This window comes from Ranitomeya imitator, chromosome 5 (assembly GCF_032444005.1).
Source record: "Ranitomeya imitator isolate aRanImi1 chromosome 5, aRanImi1.pri, whole genome shotgun sequence".
Lineage (NCBI taxonomy): Eukaryota > Metazoa > Chordata > Amphibia > Anura > Dendrobatidae > Ranitomeya > Ranitomeya imitator.
In genome coordinates this window covers 660464059-660488575 of record NC_091286.1, presented here as the reverse complement: position 1 = coordinate 660488575, position 24517 = coordinate 660464059, and the positions used below count along the sequence as shown (strand labels likewise).

General features: G+C 41.1%; 1 protein-coding gene across 2 annotated transcripts in view; it reads right to left on the bottom strand.

The window, feature by feature from the left end:
* Positions 1-10532: 10532 nt before the first annotated feature.
* CLIC5 (chloride intracellular channel 5) overlaps positions 10533-24517 on the bottom strand; it is a 160112-nt gene continuing 146127 nt past the window's right edge. For both annotated transcript variants that reach the window (XM_069728216.1, XM_069728217.1), the window contains exons 5-6: positions 16377-16558; positions 10533-11333 (exon numbers count right to left, since the gene is read on the bottom strand). In XM_069728216.1, the coding sequence (XP_069584317.1) occupies positions 11166-11333; positions 16377-16558 (350 nt within the window). In that variant the 3' untranslated portion in view covers positions 10533-11165. The remainder of the gene's footprint in view (positions 11334-16376; positions 16559-24517) is intronic.

Genomic DNA, 24517 nt, shown 5'->3' with positions numbered 1-24517 from the left:
TGTTGTCGTTGCATTATTGTGGTGTTCATGGTGCAGTAAATTTGACCTGACAACTGGATAATCCAGGTAAGTACAATCACTTATACTCAAGGTTTTTATTACTATTGAAATTTAAAAAAATAAATAAATCTGAATTTGGTAAAAAGAAAAATTGGTTCATCTGTATTTTCTGAGATCCACAACTATGTAATTTTTTTTGGTTGATGGTACTGTGATACAGATATATGTGTCATAGAGCAGGAAGGAGGTTAAGGGGTTTTCTGAGACTTTGATATAAATAGAATGTTTTTAGGGTAGGCCATCTATTTAAGATCAGGGGGAATCTGAGTACCAGCACCCCCATCGATCAGCTGATTCAAGGGCTGCAGTACTCAGGAAAGGCGGCAAGAGCCAGGTCCCCTTCCTTGACCACCATTAAGTTTCTGACACTCTTAAGGCGGCTGCAATAGGAGAACCTGATGTAGTTCCATTCAACCAGACTTGGATCAATGTTATTATTATTATTATTTATTTATATAGCGCCATTAATTCCATGGTGCTGTACATATAGACAATATAGGGTCCAGATAACAGTAGATTTATTGTTCCCCACTGGAATCTTGCCTTTTCATGAGGGAGCAACCAGCACAACTTGACCTTCCAAGTTCCGTATTCATTTTATTGAACAAAGGGTTCTCAACCCATGTGGTTTACACCAAGGTCTCCTTGGCCTCCAATCTGCGTATGTATACTGCCGAGTGGGCTCCCAGTGCCCCATACACCATGGCTGGGTTGGCTGTTACTTTTGGCAGCCCTGAGGTCTTGTCCTCTACTGAGAGCCCACAAACACTTAAGCAGTTTCATTGCTGTGGTTCTTCACTTTAGCACACGGGGGGTATGACGTTAGTAGGCGCTGGCATCTCCTGATGAGGCTGCATGGCCGTAGGCATTCTTGCTGCTTCGACCTGATTCAGGAGACCATGATCGTGAACTAGCTCCATGGCACATCCTCCTTTAGAAACTGGAAAGTTCACCGGGCCAGTGTATTCTCTTCTGCTAGGAAGCCAGTGACCTGTGACGTGCAGTTGTGGCGCTCGAGAACCGAGGTCTCTGCAGCCAAGATCTCAATCTGCGCATGCAATCCCGACGCCCACGGCAGAGAACTTAATGGGGAATACAGGGTCTCTGCTCACTGCCAACATTTGTCTGTAAGCTCAGGGCCCGCAGTATTGCACCGCCGAGACACCCTTCCTCCATGCCTGGGCCCGCAGCATCATCCCACTCCTGCCATCGCCGGCCATCTGCAACAGCAACCCTGCCTCCTGTCACCCTGCTACACCGCAGCCGCCCCCTCTCGGTAAGCTATATTCGGATTATAAGACGCACCCCCAGTTTCTGATCTAAAAATCTGAAAAATACAGTGTGTGTGTGTGTGTGTATATATATATATATATATATATATATATATATATATATATATGATTTTGTTATTTTCTGGGGTGTGGTGACCTGTATGGCAAATTTTGCAGATAGCAGTCTGGAAGATGTTGATGTGAAGGACGGACCAGATTGAGAATAAACAAAGCAATTCTAATCAGATGAGACGTTTGTGTTGTCACTGAATGTAAATGTTTATTCTTAAAAAAAAAGTAAAAGAAAGGATTTACTACCTGACCAGATAAATATAACGTCACCTATAAATCTGTGCCAGAGAATCAGGTTTCACAGATCATGCCACAGATCGTAGATGAAAAGCTCCTCTCACCTACCAACATACAGCTTTACATAACTCGGTGCAAACCTGGTTCCCATGGCTGTGCCCCATTTCTAGGCGTAATAGTGCACCCCATATTTAAAATAGTTATATATTAAAATGAATTGCATGCAATCACTAATATTATCAATTTAGTCTTTAGAATATCATTCAGTCTTGGACACAAAATATTCACATGCTTAGTCTTGGTCTTGGAAAGAAAATATTTAGATGCTTAGTCTTAGACAGAAAATTGAAAGTGAACAAGGCCACTGTGGTTAAACCGAAATTTGCATTTTTACATATGGTCCTCTTTTTGCTATGCATAGCGCCATCCCTTATTAAATAAAATGCTCTCTTATTCTGTATAGCACCATCCTTTACTACACAGTCTTCTCTTAGTAATATTGCTGTCCCTTATTGCATTGTATCCTTACTTCTTATGTATAGCACAATCCCTTATACAGGTCCTTCTCAAAAAATTAGCATATAGTGTTAAATTTCATTATTTACCATAATGTAATGATTACAATTAAACTTTCATATATTATAGATTCATTATCCACCAACTGAAATTTGTCAGGTCTTTTATTGTTTTAATACTGATGATTTTGGCATACAACTCCTGATAACCCAAAAAACCTGTCTCAATAAATTAGCATATTTCACCCATCCAATCAAATAAAAGTGTTTTTTAATAACAAACAAAAAAACCATCAAATAATAATGTTCAGTTATGCACTCAATACTTGGTCGGGAATCCTTTGGCAGAAATGACTGCTTCAATGCGGCGTGGCATGGAGGCAATCAGCCTGTGACACTGCTGAGATGTTATGGAGGCCCAGGATGCTTCAATAGCGGCCTTAAGCTCATCCAGAGTGTTGGGTCTTGCGTCTCTCAACTTTCTCTTCACAATATCCCACAGATTCTCTATGGGGTTCAGGTCAGGAGAGTTGGCAGGCCAATTGAGCACAGTAATACCATGGTCAGTAGACCATTTACCAGTGGTTTTGGCACTGTGAGCAGGTGCCAGGTCGTGCTGAAAAATGAAATCTTCATCTCCATAAAGCATTTCAGCCGATGGAAGCATGAAGTGCTCCAAAATCTCCTGATAGCTAGCTGCATTGACCCTGCCCTTGATGAAACACAGTGGACCAACACCAGCAGCTGACATGGCACCCCACACCATCACTGACTGTGGGTACTTGACACTGGACTTCAGGCATTTTGGCATTTCCTTCTCCCCAGTCTTCCTCCAGACTCTGGCACCTTGATTTCCGAATGACATGCAAAATTTGCTTTCATCAGAAAAAAGTACTTGGGACCACTTAGCAACAGTCCAGTGCTGCTTCTCTGTAGCCCAGGTCAGACGCCTCTGCCGCTGTTTATGGTTCAAAAGTGGCTTTACCTGGGGAATGCGGCACCTGTAGCCCATTTCCTGCACACGCCTGTGCACGGTGGCTCTGGATGTTTCCACACCAGACTCCGTCCACTGCTTCCTCAGGTTCCCCAAGGTCTGGAATCGGTCCTTCTCCACAATCTTCCTCAGGGTCCGGTCTCCTCTTCTCGTTGTACAGCGTTTTCTGCCACATTGTTTCCTTCCAACAGACTTACCATTGAGGTGCCTTGATACAGCACTCTGGGAACAGCCTATTTGTTGAGAAATTTCTTTCTGGGTCTTACCCTCTTGCTTGAGGGTGTCAATGATGGCCTTCTTGACATCTGTCAGGTCGCTAGTCTTACCCATGATGGGGGTTTTGAGTAATGAACCAGGCAGGGAGTTTATAAAAGCCTCAGGTATCTTTTGCATGTGTTTAGAGTTAATTAGTTGATTCAGAAGATTAGGGTAATAGGTCGTTTAGAGAACCTTTTCTTGATATGCTAATTTATTGAGACAGGTTTTTTGGGTTATCAGGAGTTGTATGCCAAAATCATCAGTATTAAAACAATAAAAGACCTGACAAATTTCAGTTGGTGGATAATGAATCTATAATATATGAAAGTTTAATTGTAATCATTACATTATGGTAAATAATGAAATTTAACACTATATGCTAATTTTTTGAGAAGGACCTGTATATAGTTTTCTCACTTCTTGTGTATAACGCCATCCCTTATTACATAGTTTCTTCACTTATGTATAACATCATGCATTATTACATAACTTCCTCACTTATGCTGTTTAACACCATGCTTTATTACATAATTTCCTCATTTATGAAGTATAGTACCATCCCTTCTTCATTTCCTCACTTTTTATGTATAGTGCCATCCCTTATTACATCATTTACTCACATATTATGCATAGTGCCATCCCTTATTACTTAGTCCTCGCTCTTATTATGTATAGTACTCTCCATTATTACATAGCTGCCTGCGGCACGTCATTGCTGCAGGAAATCTGTGGCCGCAGTGGCAGCACTTGGTCATCGCAGTGGCTTCTGATTGCCTGCAAATCCTGTGACGATCTTCCTCTTAAGCTCTGGAACTACAAGCCCAAGCATTTCCTGAAATATGTATATCTTCATGACTTGCCGGAAGTTCTAGTTTCCCTCACTGCAAACTGTACTGCAGTGATGGTTCAGTGGCGGGGGCTATGCCTGCAGCATCACGTGCTGTTTCTTGCTATTTTAGGCTGGGGTGAGGTGAGCATATGAAATAAAGACAGATTTTAATCTAGAAAACGAAGACGATTTTCATCATTTTAGTCTTGCATGTGTCCGTATATATTGTAGTATTTTATGTATGATTTGTGCACTACATGACAATATAACATTCGAGAGCTTGGCTAACCCTGATATATGATATCAAGATCTCTAACTTTAAATTTAGTAAATTTACAGCATACTTAACATTTTGACAGCACAAAAATACATGTTTTCATTTTTTATTTAACCAATAATAATAATAATAATAATAAATGTATATATATATATAATATACATATATATGCACATAAATATTTTTTTAATTATTATTTTTTTATATATATATATATATATATATATATATTATATCATTAATCTGCTGCCCTCTTGTGGCTGTACCTTACAATTGAATATATATTTATTTTATTTTTACTATTTTTACAGGTTTGGTGTTTGTCTATTAGTTAGTTGAGGCATGGTTAATAAGTCGTTAAGCAGCCGACACCTCTTCCATGGACACAATTAGACGCTGATCTATCTGGAAGACTGCATGGTGGAGAGAAACAGACATTTAGGTTCTTTGTGTGTCTATGTCCTACCTTGATATTGGCACACACAATGAATACCACCTGGAGGGGGGCTTATGATGAATAAGCTCATTCTCTCCCTCTCCCTGGCTACAGAATGTAAACCCAGGGCAAGAACAGGACTTGAGCCTGAGCCAAACGAATGGGCCAAGAGGCTACATATGGAACTAGCAAATCACAGAGCCGTGAAGGATGTTAGTGATTTAAAGTTATGTATAGCAAAGTCCAAATGTTGAAAAGAATTCATAAATGGAAAGGTAAGTAAAAGGGGGGAAAAGAGAGAGTGACAGAGAAAGCTTCCCTCATTTTTTTTTTTTACTCCCCTCCCGAATTTCAGAGAATGCCAAGCCAAGTTTCTGTCTCCTCTACTTTTTCAGATCTCAGCAGAAAACCTTTTTACGTGAGAAAGAGAATTATTGTGTCAGCCTTACTTTTTCTAATTTATTTCAAATCCATTTCTCCGCAGGCTCTCATCCTCAAAAATATAAAAGAATGAAACAAATAATAAAGAGGAAAAAATTAAATATAAATAAGTAAAATAAAATTTAAAAAAAAATAGATACCATCATGGCCAAAAGTGTTGGTACCCTTTAAATTGTTCAAGAAAATGAATCATTTTTTTCCCAGAATATTATTGAAATTACACATGTTTTGTTATACGCGTGTTTATTTCCATTGTGTGTATCGGAACAACTAAAGAAAACTAGGAAAAAAAGGCAAATTAGACATAACTTCACAAAAAATTCCAAAGTGGGCCAGACAAAATTGTTGGCGCCTTTCCAGAATTGTGGGCAAACAACTTTGCTTCAAGCATGTGATGCTCATTTACACTTACCGTTTTGCAAGTAACTGGTGTGGGCAATATGAAAATCACACCTGAAATCAGAGAAAAAGGCGATAAGTTGACTCAATCTTTGATTTGTGTGACTGTGTGTGCAACACTAAGTATGAAGAACAGAAAGTGGAGAAGAGAACCTTCTGAGGACTTGAGAACCAAAATTGCTGAAAAATATCAACAATCCCAAGGTTACAAGTCCATCTCCAGAGATCTTGATGTTCCTTTGTCCACGGTGCGCAACATAATCCACAAGTTTGGACGTGGATGGAAGAGAAAAATTGATAAAGGTTTACAACGCAGGATATTCCAGATGGTGGATAAGCAGCCCCAAATAAGTTCCAAAGAAATTCAAGCTGTCCTACAGGCTCAAGATGCGTCAGTGTCAGCACAATCTATCTGTCGACATTGGAAAAAAATGAAATATTTAGCACCAGTATCCCTGCAAGCGTGCTTGCTCCCCCGGCAGGGACACCAACTCCTGCTGTTGCGCGTGGTCTGCGCACGGCTCACAGATCCCCGGGGACTGTGTATAGGGTGTGCACACACTCCCTCCTTCTTAAAGGGACAGCGTGCACCATCCTAAAGTGTCCCCAGCCAATGGCTGCAAGACACTTATTATTTAAGGCACCTCCACCTGAAGGGAGGTGCCTGAGCAATGTGTTTAGTCAGTCTGCACGCTTGCTAGTTCTCAGGTTTCCTGTCTGTGTGTACCCACTAGTACCCGCTAGTTCTCGCTACTACCTGCCTGTACGCACTTACTCTGCTCATTCCTGCTTCTCCTTGTTTTTGCCTTCCAGTGTACCTGCCAGCACAAGCCGTGCCAGTCTGCATACCAGCCATTCCTGCTTGCACCTGGTGACAAGGGTCACCAATCTAACCCAAGAAGAGGTGCGAAACCGGCTAAATAAGATTAAAATAGATAAATCTCCGGGTCCGGATGGCATACACCCACGAGTACTAAGAGAACTAAGTAATGTAATAGATAAACCATTATTTATTATTTTTAGGGACTCTATAGCGACAGGGTCTGTTCCGCAGGATTGGCGCATAGCAAATGTGGTGCCAATATTCAAAAAGGGCTCTAAAAGTGAACCTGGAAATTATAGGCCAGTAATTCTAACCTCTATTGTTGGTAAAATATTTGAAGGGTTTCTGAGGGATGTTATTCTGGATTATCTCAATGAGAATAACTCTTTAACTCCATATCAGTATGGGTTTATGAGAAATCGCTCCTGTCAAACCAATCTAATCAGTTTTTATGAAGAGGTAAGCTATAGGCTGGACCACGGTGAGTCATTGGACGTGGTATATCTCGATTTTTCCAAAGCGTTTGATACCGTGCCGCACAAGAGGTTGGTACACAAAATGAGAATGCTTGGTCTGGGGGAAAATGTGTGTAAATGGGTTAGTAACTGGCTTAGTGATAGAAAGCAGAGGGTGGTTATAAATGGTATAGTCTCTAACTGGGTCGCTGTGACCAGTGGGGTACCGCAGGGGTCGGTATTGGGACCTGTTCTCTTCAACATATTCATTAATGATCTGGTAGAAGGTTTACACAGTAAAATATCGATATTTGCAGATGATACAAAACTATGTAAAGCAGTTAATACAAGAGAAGATAGTATTCTGCTACAGATGGATCTGGATAAGTTGGAAACTTGGGCTGAAAGGTGGCAGATGAGGTTTAACAATGATAAATGTAAGGTTATACACATGGGAAGAAGGAATCAATGTCACCATTACACACTGAATGGGAAACCACTGGGTAAATCTGACAGGGAGAAGGACTTGGGGATCCTAGTTAATGATAAACTTACCTGGAGCAGCCAGTGCCAGGCAGCAGCTGCCAAGGCAAACAGGATCATGGGGTGCATTAAAAGAGGTCTGGATACACATGATGAGAGCATTATACTGCCTCTGTACAAATCCCTAGTTAGACCGCACATGGAGTACTGTGTCCAGTTTTGGGCACCGGTGCTCAGGAAGGATATAATGGAACTAGAGAGAGTACAAAGGAGGGCAACAAAATTAATAAAGGGGATGGGAGAACTACAATACCCAGATAGATTAGCGAAATTAGGATTATTTAGTCTAGAAAAAAGACGACTGAGGGGCGATCTAATAACCATGTATAAGTATATAAGGGGACAATACAAATATCTCGCTGAGGATCTGTTTATACCAAGGAAGGTGACGGGCACAAGGGGGCATTCTTTGCGTCTGGAGGAGAGAAGGTTTTTCCACCAACATAGAAGAGGATTCTTTACTGTTAGGGCAGTGAGAATCTGGAATTGCTTGCCTGAGGAGGTGGTGATGGCGAACTCAGTCGAGGGGTTCAAGAGAGGCCTGGATGTCTTCCTGGAGCAGAACAATATTGTATCATACAATTATTAGGTTCTGTAGAAGGACGTAGATCTGGGGATTTATTATGATGGAATATAGGCTGAACTGGATGGACAAATGTCTTTTTTTGGCCTTACTAACTATGTTACTATGTATGTTACTATGTTACCTCCTGTGCCAGTCTGTATATCAGCTGTAACTGCCTCCACCTGCCGTGCCAGTCTGAATACCAGCCGTACCTGCCTGCACCTGGCATGCCAGTCTGTATACCAGCCGTACCTGCACCTGTCTTGTCTTCCAGTATTCCTGCTTGTACTTGCCAAATCCATCCATTCTTGGCCGTTCCATCTTCCTGCCCCTTTGGGGTTAGCTGCCATGTGTCCAAGATCTGCCCTGGAGTAGCACCTGGCATCCATCTGAAGATTGCCAAGTCTAACCCCACCATCAGAGGTTCTAACAAAGAGTTAGATGTTCACATAGTCACACCCCTCCAGGCTCTCCTTGGGCCACGACGCAGTGGTTCCACTGCCACTGACGTTACAAAACGCTATGGCAGGAGATCCAGGAGGACCTCACTGCTGACACAAGGACATAAAAAAACTAGACTGCAGATTGCAAAAATGTATGTTAGTAAGTCAAAATCCTTCTGGGAAAGCATCTTGTGGACAGATGAGACCAAGATAGAGCTTTTTGGTCAAGCACATCATTCTACTGTTTTCCGAAAATGGAATGAGGCCTACAAAGAAAAGAACACGGTACCTACAGTCAAATATGGTGGAAGTTCAAATATGTTTTAGGGTTACTCTGCTGCCTATGCCACTGGGTGCCTAGACTGTGTGCAAGACATCATGAAATCTGAAGATTGCCAAAGGATTTTGGGTTGTAATGTAGTGCCCAGTGTTAGAAAGCTGGGTTTGCATCCTAGGTCATGGGTCTTCCAGCAGGACACTGACCCCAAACATACAATGACACACCCAGAAATGCATGGAAACAAAGCACTGGAGAGTTCTGAAGTGGCCAACAATGAGATTGGATCTAAATCTCATTGAACACCCGTGGAGAGATTTTGAAATCCCTCTTGGGAGAAGGCGCCTTCAGATATGAGAGACCTGGAGCAGTTTGCAAAAGAAAGTGGTCCAGAATTTCAGTTAAGATGTGTAAGAAGCTTGTTAATGGTTATAGGATGAAATTGATTGCAGTTATTTATTTCAAAGGGTGTGCAACCAAATGTTAAGTTGAGGGTGCCAACAAATTTGTCTGGCCCATTTTCGGGGGTTTGTGTGAAATTATGTTTGCTTTTTTCCCATCAGTTGGCAGGGAGCCATCTTGCAGATGTACTACTTATGCTAAATGCCTCTCAGCAATAAGCCCATTTAAGAACAGGGAAGAACGGGCACGCGCGTACTAGGCGAGCTGTGGTGCGCGCACTGAAGGCAGGAAATACGGAGAAGCCGGAGGATGCTGCGGACCATGCCGTAGGGCAAGAATAGTAAGGCGGCATCCCTGCATGGAGGGGAGAGAGGACACCGGCCGCGTTACAATATAAATATACATATATTATACACAAAAGCATGTAAAAGTTTGGGTACCCTGCATGGTTAGTACCTATAAATGACGGTAATGCACTGAGTCATAAATAAGTACAAAACACCTCCAATGTACTAGTGACAGAGATGCAGAGTCCCTGTACGTGAAGGCACAAAAACTACAATTCTTAAAATATGGTTACCAAGATTTCAACATAGGGGCAGATGAAGGATAATGAAATTCCGTTGATAAGTAAAGTGCATGGTGCAATAATAATTGCTGTTTTCAGAAATTTCAGTGTTGTGATGACCGCTGAATAGTGATAGAGCATTCTAAATAAAGTGCAAAGTGTTATAAATGCCGCAGAGAAAAAAGCCTATTTTTGATGTTGACACATTGAATCCTAGAATATTAGAGTGGGAAGGGACCTCCAGGGTCATCGTATCCATTCCTCTGCTCAATGCAGGATTCACTAAACCATCTCAGACAGATGTCTGTCCAGCCTCGGTGTGAAGACTTCCATTGGAGGAGAACTCACCACCTCTCGTGGCAGCCGGTTCCACCCATTGATCACACTACGTATGTTAAGTCACGGTAGAGAAGGGTGGCCATGATAGAGCTCTGTGTGTTAAGGTATAAAGTCCAAGTGCCTTTCAGTGATTGACATGACAGACGGGTCTTTGGACTCACCAAAACCGTCAGTGTCTGGTTACAACAATTTTCTCTGCACCTCTTATAGCTACATCACTGCGGGGTCAGGTTGCAAAGAAGTTTCCAATATTTAGGTTACGGTAGATCCTCTCTCCAATCATAAAAATGTTTTTTTTTTGTTTTTTTTTTAAAAATACAACAAATATTTTGAAATTAAATTTATTAGTATCAATATACTGCAATTTAACCAAAAAGGCACAAACCTTTAAAAAATATATATATATATAACATATGCCTACAAACGGATTCCGCAAGCCTTATCTATTCCAGAAGGTCTTTAGTTTCTCACAAAGTCTTGAAAAAAAAATTCCAAAAAGAAGCAATAAAACGAAATATAGACCACTCTGGTGGAATCGCAGAATATGCTAGAATTCCTACTCTAGCTATAGATGTAGAGAGTAGCACTGAATCAAATATTTATATAAATTATACAATTATCTATGATATAATACAATTTATAAATCACCTTGAAAGGAGTGCGCTTACATTATAAAAATACTTTATATAGGATCGCAGATATTGCCTTCAATCTAGGATGGAAATTAATGGTTTGGGAATCATTGTCTTTCAATTTTATACGATTGATGCAAATTGCGCAAGAATTTTCCTTGAAAACTCTAATTGGGTGACGGTCATGCTTGTAGATAGGTGTCATGGCGGTGAACCGGGAAGCTGAGATAATGAAGGGATGGTCACACAGGAAGAGGTCCATCCGAAGGCAATTCGGAGAGTAGTCTTTGTGGAAGAGAATACTATACTTGGTGGCATGTTCTTGGTTGTTAGGACTTGGAGAGCCTCTTTGCTACATCGGCATAGGCCAGTTCGGTCTCTTTGTCGGCCGCGCATGTATTGGTAAATTCGTCTCTGGCATAGGCGTTCTTCAGGTATCTCCACACTCCCGTCATCTCTGCTGGGATTTCATAGTTGCGATACTTCTTGGCCACAATCTGGAAAAATACGGTATGAGCATGATGCAAATATAATCTACCAACAATCCTCATAACACTACAACATCCCCTTAAGGATACAGCCATTTTTTATTTTTGTTTTTTTTTCCCTTCAATATTGTCATATAAGGGATTGTTTGTTTTGTTTTGCAGGACGGGTTATAGTTTTTCATGATACCATTCATTTTACAAAATTAAAAATCCCATTGCGATGAAATGGTTAAAAAAAGAATTCCACTCTGGTCTTTTGGGGTTACGTTTTTAAAGTATTAATTTTTCAGCAAATAAGACTGACCAACATTATTTTCCAGGTCAGTATGATTAATTTCATTGTTTTATTTTATATTTTTCGTAAATAAAGAAAAAAAAATGGTTTGTGTTGCATTTTCTGAAACCTTAACTTTCTGTTAATGTAGCTATTGGCGTTTTTATTTATGCCAATTTGCGGTATATAGAACATTTTGATCGAATTTTAATGCATTTTTTGGGAAATGTTGGAAACCGAAAAAAACAGCAATTCTGGCATTTCAAATTCTTTTCTCTTTACAATGTTTAGCGTAATTTTTTTGTCCTTTTTTTATTTTATTTTATTTATTTTTTTCAGAGAGGGAAAAATGGGGGGGATTCTAACTTTTTATTCTTTAATATTTTTTAAAATATTTTGTATTACTTTTCACTTACTTTTTTAGCCCTTCTATAGGAATTGAACCTGAGATTGTTTGATTGGTTGTTTTTTATAGCAGTATTTTAGTATATACCGGTAGTCAAAATCATGGTCTCCTATGGATCCCTCTCACTGGGCTTAATAGGTGTGCCAAGATAACGATGGTTTAAAGAGAATGATGGGAGCCCAAATGGATATTTTACCACTAAGCAACCATTAAACTGTGATAAAGTAGCAACAGGAGCTAGCTCCAGTCACTGCAGTTATAGGCTGGTGACAACTTGGCACCTGTTGTGCATGGACTGGGCTCTTGAGCCCCCACTATATATATATGGACCCAACTTGTGATGAAATTCTCTTTTTGGTCTATAAAGCTCTCCACTATGCTAATCCATCATTGTCTCCGGGACTTCTCTCATGCTTCACCCGCTGAAGCGAACCGTCTTAGGTTAGGTTCACATTGCGTTAGTGGCAGTCCGCTAACGGAACCCGTTACATAGCGCCACTAACGCAATGTAACAGGTCCGTTAGCGCACCCATTGACCACAATGTAACTAACGCATCGCTAACGTATGCCATTTTTGGCATGCGCTAGTGATGTCCCGTTAGTTTCTGACGGACCTCGAACGCTGCTTGCAGCGTTTTGGCGTCCATTCTCGCTAGCGCAGATCGGGCATCTGCGCTAGCGGGATCGCTAGATGCAATCCATTTTTGTACATTGCGTTAGCGCATTCCGTTAGCGTATGCGCTAAACGGATTGCACTAACGCAATGTGAACCTAGCCTTAGACCAGTAAACTCAGTCCTAATGTTGCTAGATTTAGACCTCATTCCTGTAAGGAGCCCTAGGTCACATAACTTATGCTGATGATGTAGATAGCCAATCCTCTTCTACCATGAGTTTAATTTTCGACCTGATGGATTTGGTTGGACAAGAAACAATTCCAAAATATAAAGAGGTGTTCCAGTTTGGATTCTGCCCAAAACTAGACTAGCTAGACTTTCTGTCGCTCACGGCAAAGGTTCAGTTTCCTAGCCCTTTTTTGAGTGTGTGAAAATTCCCTTTCTTCTCCTACTTTAGTTTAACCCCATCCTCTACTACCTGGTGTTTACCTCTATGCTTATGTGTGTATATTTGTATGATTTGTATTTTCCTTTATCCCTGTTTGTATTACCTTGTTAGTTTGGTTGGTGTAATACAGTGCACTACGACTCCCCTCTTCCCTTGGTTCAGGAATGATGCAGACTGAGGGCGGATTCAGGAGCTAAGGCAAGGTATGTGGCCCTGGCATCTTCACCATCAGAAGTAATCTGAAGAATAGAGTGAGCTAGGGGACCCCTAGCATTAGGGACAGGGAAGGAGCCCCTGGTCCCAGGACACCTGACAACAGATTTGTGACAGGTGGTTTCCAAAACTGGAAAACCCTTTCAAGTTTAGGAACTGGTGATATGATTCATTTCACTATGAGTGAGCCGATGAGAAAAGGGTATTCTTATCTCACAAAGTTGCTAGAATATGCCTTCACTTTGTGAACGATGGGAGTCCGACCCTTAGGACCCTCAATGATTCTAAGGAAGAAGATGCTGCAGTGCTAATTTAGCACTTATGCTCATTCACAGTCTTTTTGACAGCTCTTCCGGCCTTCCGTTGTACTGGGTATCAATAGCAGAGCTCCAGTTTTTTGCATGGCCTAATGGCCAAGAGGGAAAAAATTTGAATCAGGGCAGTGTGATCTTTTTTTCTCAGGGATCCTCACACATCATATTGCAGAATTATGCCATCAATATATGTGGCAGGAATTCCCCTTCTTAACTTTACAAAGTGGTAGACCACCCAAGCGTGTCGGTAGGGGGCATGTAATGGTTTCTCCTTTGGGAGGGGAATCACATAGAAAGATTTCCCAATGACTTTTTGACCATTTTTGTGCAGTTTTCTTTTCATACCATGTCCCTCAAAGGACAAGTTAACATATTGGGGAGAATCACATGCAATTCTGAGATATGGTAACATCAATAGGAAGCCATTGACTTGAATGACTACTGATAGTGCGTTGATAATTATCAAGCCAGACAAAGTTTCCCTCACGCTACATGTGCACTTGTTTTTTTCTATTTTTACACACATTGTGGAAACCTCAAGGGAGTTGAATTTCCCAAATATATCCAGGTCAAATGTGTATATACTATATATATATATATATATATATATGATAATAAAAATATAAAAGGGGGGTTGACGAACATAGGACAGGCCTGGGTGGTCCGATCCAGAATAAGCACTTAAACATGTCGCAAATCATATTTATTATTTGGCTAAGAAAATAGAAATGCTGAAGTAAATGAAGTGTTTAATAATCCTCCCCGTACTGCTGAAGAAAGCAAACATAGTTAACGCTTTAAGGTGAAGAGACTGGAACCTGAGTATATTTTCAACCCTCGTTAATTTGTCTAAAGTCTCTCCGATCTCCACTCTCTCAACCAGAGGCTTTACTAAAATAACCCTGAACTTGACAACTCTACATCTCTATGTTCCCCACTCACAGCAATGTGACTCCCCCAGAATCTCTGTAAAGTAAAAGCTAAGGCCAACAGCTCCTTAGGACACCAAAAAGTATGGTCAACTCTAGACCTATCACACATCAAAAACCTACCTACGTGATTCTCTATAACCAGGGAGGGTATTGTTTCTCTTTCTGGTGACTTAAATCCAGGCAATGCTCCCTGAGAATAAGATATGCAAACTAGTGTTGATCAAGAAGGCAGAAAACTACTTTCTAGGGTCACCTTAAGGAGGTTGCTCAACTATAAGTCAACATGAAATGCTTTGATACTCCTTGCAACATGACCCAAAAATTCTCCTAAAAGGAAAAGACAACATCTACTGTACATGCAGAGCAGGATACTGGTTGGCTTGATGTAAGGCCATAATGGTAGGTCTAGGAGGGTATTGTTTCTTCCGTGAAGACCACCAACCGCTGTAGGAAGAATTAAACACCCATTCAGTTCCATACTTTGTACGTATGAGGGGCAAGAAACCTGAAACAGCTGTGTGCAAATGGGTGCCTTTTGGAAGAGACTGGTTTGACTAAAAATCCTTAGACTTATTTATTAATCCTTACAAAACTTAAAAGGCTTATTAAAGGATCGGACATTGACTTATAGGGTAGCAAACGTCAGTAGGAGGCACTAAAGACCTTCTTAAGGTGCATTTGCACCTCATAAATATTGAAGCAATGTAAACATGTGGCTGATCACCCAAAACGCTTAAAGGGTGATTGTTCTCGACAGCATATCATCCTGTGTAGACCAGACATATGCTGCCGAGAATAATGTGTACAGAATAATCAATTTTTGATCTTTCTGTGTGCATCAGAAATGCTTGCATGGTCTGCCGGTCTAAACAGTATAATAAACGACCACCAATCAGCAAACGTTGTCGATCCTCATTCATTGACCACCACCCAGTTGGCTGCTGTAAATCCTGGCCTTACTCCTCCTGGAGGACAGCTAATTTGCATTATTTTCTTTAATTACAAATGTAACCTCTTTCTTAGGCGCCTATTCTACAATTTGTTGTGAGATGCCTTCTTGCATAGTTGTGGATATTGATTTTTCAAGTCGTTCTCCTAGGTTTTCCATCTATACTATGACTAGCTTCCGTTAAACTTCCATCTCACCCCAGAGATGAAACCAATTGTCACGCCGTTAACGGCGATAAAGGGGCAGGACGGCGTACTGGGACCCGCACTTGTCCCTGCCACTATAATGGGGCCCTGGCTTTCCCTTATCTCAGGGGTACCTATGATGGTTAGGAGACCTGAGCCGCCAGCGTATCCCTGTCTCCTGTGCAGACCCTATCAGTGGCCCCCTCTCCCCCCAAGGGAGGTGGACTGCACCAGTGTAACAATACAACAAATAACAGGGTATACAGACAAGGTAACTAAAAGTCTCTAACTCACCAAATGCTCACACAACCACAGAGGTAACACATAGAAGGGAAGAGAAGGAAAAACTAGGAAGGAAAACAGGTTTAACATGCAACCAAAACAGCAGACACCAATCTCTGTAAATAAACCTCCAACTCCCACACTACGCTCCTTCAACCTCCAAGCCATGCAGTAGAACTGATCACTGACAATAGCTGAAGTCAGGACTGGGTCTATATAGAGGATCAGATTACAAAATCCACTTCAGCTGAGAGATCCAGCTCTCAGCAACTCAGCAGTAAGGTTAACTCCTGCACTGCTGGCAAAAAGCAGCCAGGTCAGAATACAGGAGAAGAGCTTCTGTTCACAGTGTGTGAACGAGACCCAGAGCGCTGCGGTTCTCTGGAACCTCTGTCGCGGTAGCCCCGTGACACCAATCTTGGCATAATACTACCTTGACCACATGAAGCTTGGGTAGAAGATTGCAGTCAGCCAGTGTCAATTCATCTCCATCCAAAAATTTCCTTCTAGAAACTTTCTCTTCCTCTCGGCTGTTTGCGTCAATCTCCTCGGTGAGTGGCGTGTTGAGATAAACATCCAGTTTCTTCAAGGCTTTTGACAAACCTTTCTCGAGAGCTGTTAGAACACAGATAAAACCAAAATGTCACTACATAGAAAGAAAATAGAAAAATTAGAAAAATAGGTAATTTACAAAATGTACATTTACTTAAAGGGGAATCTGTCATATTAAAAATGCAAAAAATAAACATACTACACAGCATGAGGAGCCAAACATATTGGTCTACAGGTTTGTCGGATTCGGCATAACTTGTCACATACTGGCCTTTATCCCTGGTTTTTCTGGGCTCAGGAATTCAGTAGCTCAATTTAATAATTCGAAAAAAGCTGTCAATCATTGAATTAGACCATCCAGTGGGTTTCTAAACCCCAAATGAGCAGAGATTTATAGCAATAAATGACAAGTTATACTGAATCTTTTCACTCAATTCTGTATATCAATCTGGTCAGCTCACCCTGCTGAGCATTTTCAATATGATATGTTCATGGTGGAGTAAAATAAAGTTTAGATAACCTGATATCCAAGACTTTTGCCCCCAAATTTTAATATTAGTTGTATTTATAGCAATATTATTTAGACACTGCATAGGACTATTTTTACACTATCAAAATCTTGTGAGACCACCAGTAACGGAGTAACCATGAAACACGTTTCACGTAGCTGCTTTCTCAGGGGACGTCCCCTTGATAAAGCAGCTACGCAAAACGCTCGTTGGGACGCCCAGGAGAGTACATTCCTTTGTTACTATGAATAAGCATATTTACTAGTATTGATATGTACATTGATCTATGGATTTACAAGGGGGTCCTTACATGCACTATAGGATTTTCATAGATTTTTGGCACTTGCTTTCTATACTCGTATTTTTTTGTGTATGCAGGGGCCTTTTGAGAACACTCCCCTCTTAATCCACACAGGTTTACTTTTCCTGTTTGTTGCACATATACAGACAAGTTGTTGATATAGCTATGCTTTCTTCATACTTTATACTGGAGAATTTATTAGATCATAATTCTTTGTATGTTAGGTATTTATAAATACACTAATAAATATATATATTTTAATAAGTTTTTAGTGGTTTATGGTTGCTCCATTTCTGTTTGGTCTCACAAGTTTTAGTATATGGGACTATTCCAACCCTTAAAAAAAAGTTCATCTAATCTAAGTGGTTATGTTCCCAAGCTGATTATGTAATTTGTGCTTTATGAATATGTTGATAGTATTTTTACACTATGTATAGCGTTGTTATTTGATCACTAACTAGTGGTGTTTACTATGGTGAGATTATCTGATATTTCTGCTGGGGCATTTTCCAATATATCATTGTAATGTATGAAGGTGGCTGCACTTTATCCTACTACTTAGGCGTCTGACGTCTGTCTGTATGGAAGTGTTATTCAGTAAGCAGAGGCGTACATAGTAATCATGGGGACCCATAGAAAAAGTCCTAATTTGGTTCTCCATCTACACACTTTACACTTCACCCCCCCAAAAAAAAAATTTGGCTGAGTTAACAGGGCCACCATACCCCCAACATTTAAAATCATGGCAGGTACACGGTAATTTTGCCAAAAGTGAAGCTGCATAGTGTTCTCCCCCACTACCGTACCCTTTCATGGGCTTTATAGAGTATAATGCCATAAAAAATGTCCCCCATGCTGTATGATACCTCCACAGTGAATTAAGACCACTGCTCCCCTTCATCCACACCCCAACACAGACAATGGAATATGAGTCAACTGGATTAAATTTGAGAATGGCTTTAGGTCAAATTTGTACCATTTTTTGACCATATGATATTTGGACTAAATGCCATATACAGATGCAGATTTTCATGTGAATTTCCTGCTCGTACTTTGGTGGGACCCATACTTTTTGCTAAGGGACCTACGATTTTTGTTCAGTTCCAAGCACACTTAGCTAAGTTCTCAGGAAGTATTGCAGCTTTATTGAGAATCTGATGTGACGACACAGCATTTAATTGTAATTATTCTGTCATCTATCTTCAGTAGGTCAGGAGACATTGGCTATTATCTTTATGTTCACTTTTGAATCTATGTGTTTTTGTTTGGTTGGTTAAGAAACACAGAATATTGTTCGTATGAGCTTTGACGTTGACTTTTGAGTTGCTATTTGTTGCAGCTCATTGTCTGCTATCTTTCAGGGACATGGGGAAATTGAACAATTGATGTTTGCCAATATCTTGATTACACATTTTACCAGGCCAGCTAGTGTGTTGACCTGCAAAACAGAGAAGGAATGAACTATGCAGATTGATTAAACACTCAAACATTGAGAGTTAAACTCATCCCACCTCGCCCTTGACCTGTGGATGATGTGGGTATAAAGAGGGATTTTCTATCCTTCTGGGAAGGCGGACACTTTACAAAACCCCAGTCTGGACACTATGGTTCCATAGAGAGACTTTACAAAAAACACAGCCAGGACAAAATGGGGATACCGATTTGACTTTGTATGGGATGCCAACATAAAGGACCACGGCCCTGACTCTTAGAATATAGATCTGCTCCACTGACCATCAGTGAACCCCTAAAGTCATTTGGAGAATCCAGGTTGGGACAATCAGGTCATCTGGCCATGTGCCTCAATGGACTGTCAGTTTTCTAAGCTTGTTGTTACCTCCTCTTTGTGGGTGCCTACCAAAAGCAGCGTGCCACTGGTTGGGGTAGTCAGCCCTGGAAGCCCTGAAGTCGCAGCTGCTCTAATCTCAGCGAGTCAGCGGAAGGGTGAGATTCTGTAATTTGTACCATCTTGTGTGTTTGTTGGGATTGTTCTCTATGTTATTGTCTGTTTTGTGGTTCAAAAAAGTATTTCCACACTGTGTTATCTTCACCCAAAAATGCACTAAAAATGCAGCAAAAAATATGCAAGTAATCTAATTTACCTAATACGTGTAGAAAATCTACAATCTCATAAAGTCCCCAGTACTCATAGTGTACACTTAGCCTTACACACCCAATATACTAACATCCGCATACTATGAAACAGGGCTGAAAACCAGGAGCCCATACAAGAGTTCATTTAAGGGAGTGATTGCAATGCACAGTGTAATCTGGGGTCGTGGGCGATATTGAATATTGTTTACCCGCAGGAAAATGATCCCCAGGAAGCTCAGTTTATACCTAGAATTAAACAAATTTGCATACATTATGTGTGAAGTGCGGTTTGTTCTGTCTGTATTCGATAATAAGAACGTCATCCGGCTACACTAACCAGATCCCCTCTATTACACGGCTCCGGTACCTCTCCGCTCCACATAATCATACACTACATTACAGCTGCGCTTATAAAGTTTCATACTAACTCAAAGTAAAGTAAATGAACGTGAAATATGACTACTAAAGTAAAGATTTCCAAAGAAGTGAGACCCTGGTCCGCACTGACCATGGACCACATGCAACCAACAGACTTGTTGGGTTTGGGGTAATTATAGAGACTTTGTAATTCTTTCTGGGCAGGAGCTAAATGAAGTCCTTCCCAACTGGCTGCCATTGTGCGTAGGATGGTTGCTTTTCCCCATGTATAGATGGATCTCCATTTAAAGGGAGCATGTCAGCACATTATTACATAGAGAAGTAGTGGTCTGGCTGTATAGACGCTTATCCCCTAATAACAATGATACCTTTTTTGTAGAGATCCGATGTGCCAGTCATGAGAATTTTAGTGAAGAAACCATATGCAAATCAGGATAGGGGAGTGTCAAGAATTTTTCTAAAGTTATGGCACGCCCCCAGAGCACTTCCTGTTTGATTTGCACATGACTTCTACACTAGATTTCTCATGTCTGGCACATCAGATCTTTATAAAAAATGTATCATTGTTATTGGGGGAAAAACGACTATACAGTCATACCACTGCGTCCATATGTAAACACCTTTATGAGGTACCCTTTAAGTGAATATTCCCAAGGCCAAAAGTTATTAAACATCCACACTGATAACTTTCTGATCACCCGTACCAATCCCAAGAACAGGGTTCTGAAATAGTGCCTGAGCACAGCAGTGATGTCCCATATGCAGCATGTTACCACTGCAGCCAATCACTAGGATCATTGGTGATGCAGAGGATGACAGCATGAGATCTTTGAAGCCAATGTCTGGTTACAACGGTTACATGTTGCCAATAGTTATGTCACAGCTGCAGCCCTATAAATGGAAGAGAGCAGCAGAGAGGTGAAGGTGGAGTTTTTGGACAAATTTTTTTTTTAAAAAAATTACCAATGTTTCTAATATTTTATTTGGTTGGACTGTGAAGGACATCCGAAAAGGAGTCATGGATGACATCTACTAGGTCATACCATTACCATGTTTTTTGCACCAGTTGTTCACAACCATCAGATTTCTTTGTTTTGTCTCTGGCTTTAGCTGAAGTATCAGCCCCCATAATAGTCCCGTCAACCTCCCCCACAGAGTATTATCTGGAGACCGTCCGCCATGAAATGTGCAAACATAACATGAAAACCCCATTTATCTTAACCTTATACATGAACCGTTTCAGATAGACCGGGGTTAAGGGGGGTTCACGCGACGCGTCATTGCTCACCAGACGTTTATCTAGTAATATTAATACATTCAGATGAACAAGAGGGCGGCTTGTATACAATTGTTTAATTTACAGCCTCCCAAAACATGTTGATTAAAGAGACGTTATTGATGCCAATAATTGCATTGCGCGAACAATGTGTGCACTGTGATTTCACACGTGCGCTCACAGGGGTTACCTGTAATTATCTATAATTAGGTGGAGCGCAGAATTTTTCGAGTTGCACACACATTTTTTTTTTGTCTCTTGGCACAGGCTTGCAATCATCTGTAGGCTAAGGGATAGATACGCTTACCAATAAGAGCAGACAGGCCGTAAAGCAAACAAAACAGCGTGGGCCACCTCCCAGGCGCACACGACTAAAACAACATGTAATTCACGTCGGGAAGGGAATACATTTCCTCCCCCTTTAAAAGGCTGTAAGATCTCTGGTTATTTGTATGAAAATTTTAAGGAACACTTGTAAAATATTTTATTTTATTTTTTTTTACTATTTTTTTTCACTCCGCTTCAATAATAATTGATTATTGTTAATAAAATTAAGTTAAAAAATGAGAACTGAAAAAAAAGTTTGCGTTTCAGACTCATACCAATTTTTTGCAATAGTGGACAATTTTTTGAACTTTTACTCAAAGGAGTTATGGTAATTCAACCATTTTTATTTATTAGATTGTCTGTTTTTTTTTTTGCACAATTGGGATCCCCTTTGTTTGGGTTGGTGGACATCATCCAATCAACCTTCTCTCTAGCACATATAATTCAGAGGCACAAGACGGCATCTTGATAGCTACAATGAGAGGCCTAACGAACAGGTATGGTGTCTGTCAAATGACCCTGGTGAACCTCGATGTAATACACTAAGTAAGCCTCTGTCTAAAGGCTGGGTATATCAAATTTTACCAGCTACAGTTGTGTGAAAAGTGTTTGCCCCCTTCCTGATTTTCTATTCTTTTCCATGATTTTCACACGTAAATGTTTCAGATCAGCAAACAAATGTAAGTATTAGACGAGGATAACACAAGTAAACACAAAATGCGGTTTATAAATAGTGTTGAGCATTCCGATACCGCAAGTATCGGGTATCGGCCGATACTTGCGGTATCGGAATTCCGATACCGAGATCCGATACTTTTGTGGTATCGGGTATCGGTATCGGATCCATAGGGATGTGTAAAATAAAGAATTAAAATAAAAAATATTGATATATTCACCTCTCCGGCGGCCCCTGGACATCACGCTGGTAACCGGCCGGCTTCTGTGTTTAAAATGAGCGCGTTTAGGACCTGCGAATGACGTCGCGGCTTCTGATTGGTCGCGTGCCGCTCATGTGACCGCCACGCGACCAATCAGAAGCCGCGACGTCATTCTCATTCACTAAACTCCTAATTCTAGGAATTAAGGACCTGCGAATGACGTCGCGGCTTCTGATTGGTCGCGTGGCGGTCACATGAGCGGCACGCGACCAATCAGAAGCCGCGACGTCATTCGAAGGTCCTAAACGCGCTCATTTTAAACACAGAAGTCTGCCGGTTACCAGCGTGATGTCCAGGGGCCGCCGGAGAGGTGAATATATCAATATTTTTTATTTTAATTCTTTATTTTACACATCCCTATGGATCCCAGGGCCTGAAGGAGAGTTTCCTCTCCTTCAGACCCTGGGAACCATCAGGATACCTTCCGATACTTGGTGTCCCATTGACTTGTATTGGTATCGGATATCGGTATCGGCGATATCCGATATTTTTCGGGTATCGGCCGATACTATCCGATACCGATACTTTCAAGTATCGGACGGTATCGCTCAACACTATTTATAAATGAAGATCTTTATTATTAAGAGAAAAAGAAATTCAAACCTACAGGGCCCTGTGTGAAAAAATGATTGTCCCCTAAACCTAATAACAGGTTGGGCCACCTGCGACAACTGCAATCAAGTGTTTACGAAAACTGGCGATGAGTCTTTTACAACGCTCTGGAGGAATTTTGACCCACTCATCTTTGCAGAATTATTGTAATTCAGTCACATTGGAGAGTTTCCGAGCATGAATCACCTTTTTAAGGTCATGCCACAGCATCTCAATCGGATTAAGGTCAGGACTTTGAGTTGGCCACTCCAAAGTCTTAATTTTATTTTTCTTAAGCCATTCAGAGGTGGATTTGCTGGTGTGTTTTGGATCATAGTCCTGCTGCATAACCCAGTGCGCTTCAGATTGTGGTCAAGAACAAATAACCAAGCATTCTGCTTACCACAGCAAGTTTACCAGGTCCTGAAGCAGTAAAACAGCCCCAGACCATCACACTATCAACACCATATTTTACTGTTGGTTGCTACGCTCTTGCTGCAATTTTGGTAAACTGGCCACTGCAGGAAGGTTCATCACTGTTCTTTGTTTTATCCATTTGTGGATAAAGTGCTGGAGTCCAAAAGCTTTAGAAATGGCTTTATAACCCTTTCCAGACCGATGGAACTCAATTACTTTGTTTCTCGTTTGTTCCAGAATTTCTTTGGATTGTGGAATGAAGTCTAGCTTTTGAGGATCTACTTCACTTTGCCAGGCAGGTCCTATTTAAATGATTTCTTGATTGAGAATAGGTGTGGCAGTAACCAGGCCTGGGCGTGGCTAGGGAATTTGAACTCAGCTGTCCCCAGAACCATCAGCAGCTGTGTATGCATAATAAATTCCCTGCCTAACAGTCCCTGTATTAAATTACATATATAAACAGATCTTTATTAAAAAAAAGTATTTCTAGAGTCCTTTTATGACATGTAAATGAGAGCTTAGACTAATTGAGGGGGCATTAGTGTATCCAGACTAGTTGGCCCACTTAGCATGTTATCACGCCCCTGTGGGCGTGATAACATGGCATACAAGCACCAGCATCATCGGAAGCGCTATACTTATCTCTTGCATGCGGGCATCTTCTTCCCCTCTCATCATAGATCCTTTGAAGCCAGGTTTACACATGCCAGCTTCAGAAAGGTATGCTGCTGTCATGCACAGTATTGGAAGACTAAATGCAACACGAGGGGACAAGGGGAAGGAAGCCCTAATGCTAGGGAAAGGGGGAATGGAGTCCTGCCTCCTATATCGTCCCTATATTGGTTCCACACCAATCGCCAGGCAGGAACCTAAGCCCTGTATATCCCTAGAGCTAGGAAAGGGGGGGTGAGCACTGGTCAGTCCTCACTGTACACTAAAGAGAAGGGAGAAAAACAAGGGGTAAGCAACTTAGCTTGAGCAGACTCAGAGTTACCACCAAAAATCCTCCAACAGCACCAGAGAGGAAGTAAGCCGACTGCGATAGATCCAAGCCTTAACAAGGTAAAATGTAAAAGTCACAGGCGACTCCCTGACACAGACTGGGAGTCTATAAACACTCAGGTTCAGGTATGTCAATTAGAGCCGAAGGGAGGTTGCCACTGGGTCCAAAAGACAGAAGGATTATGAAGG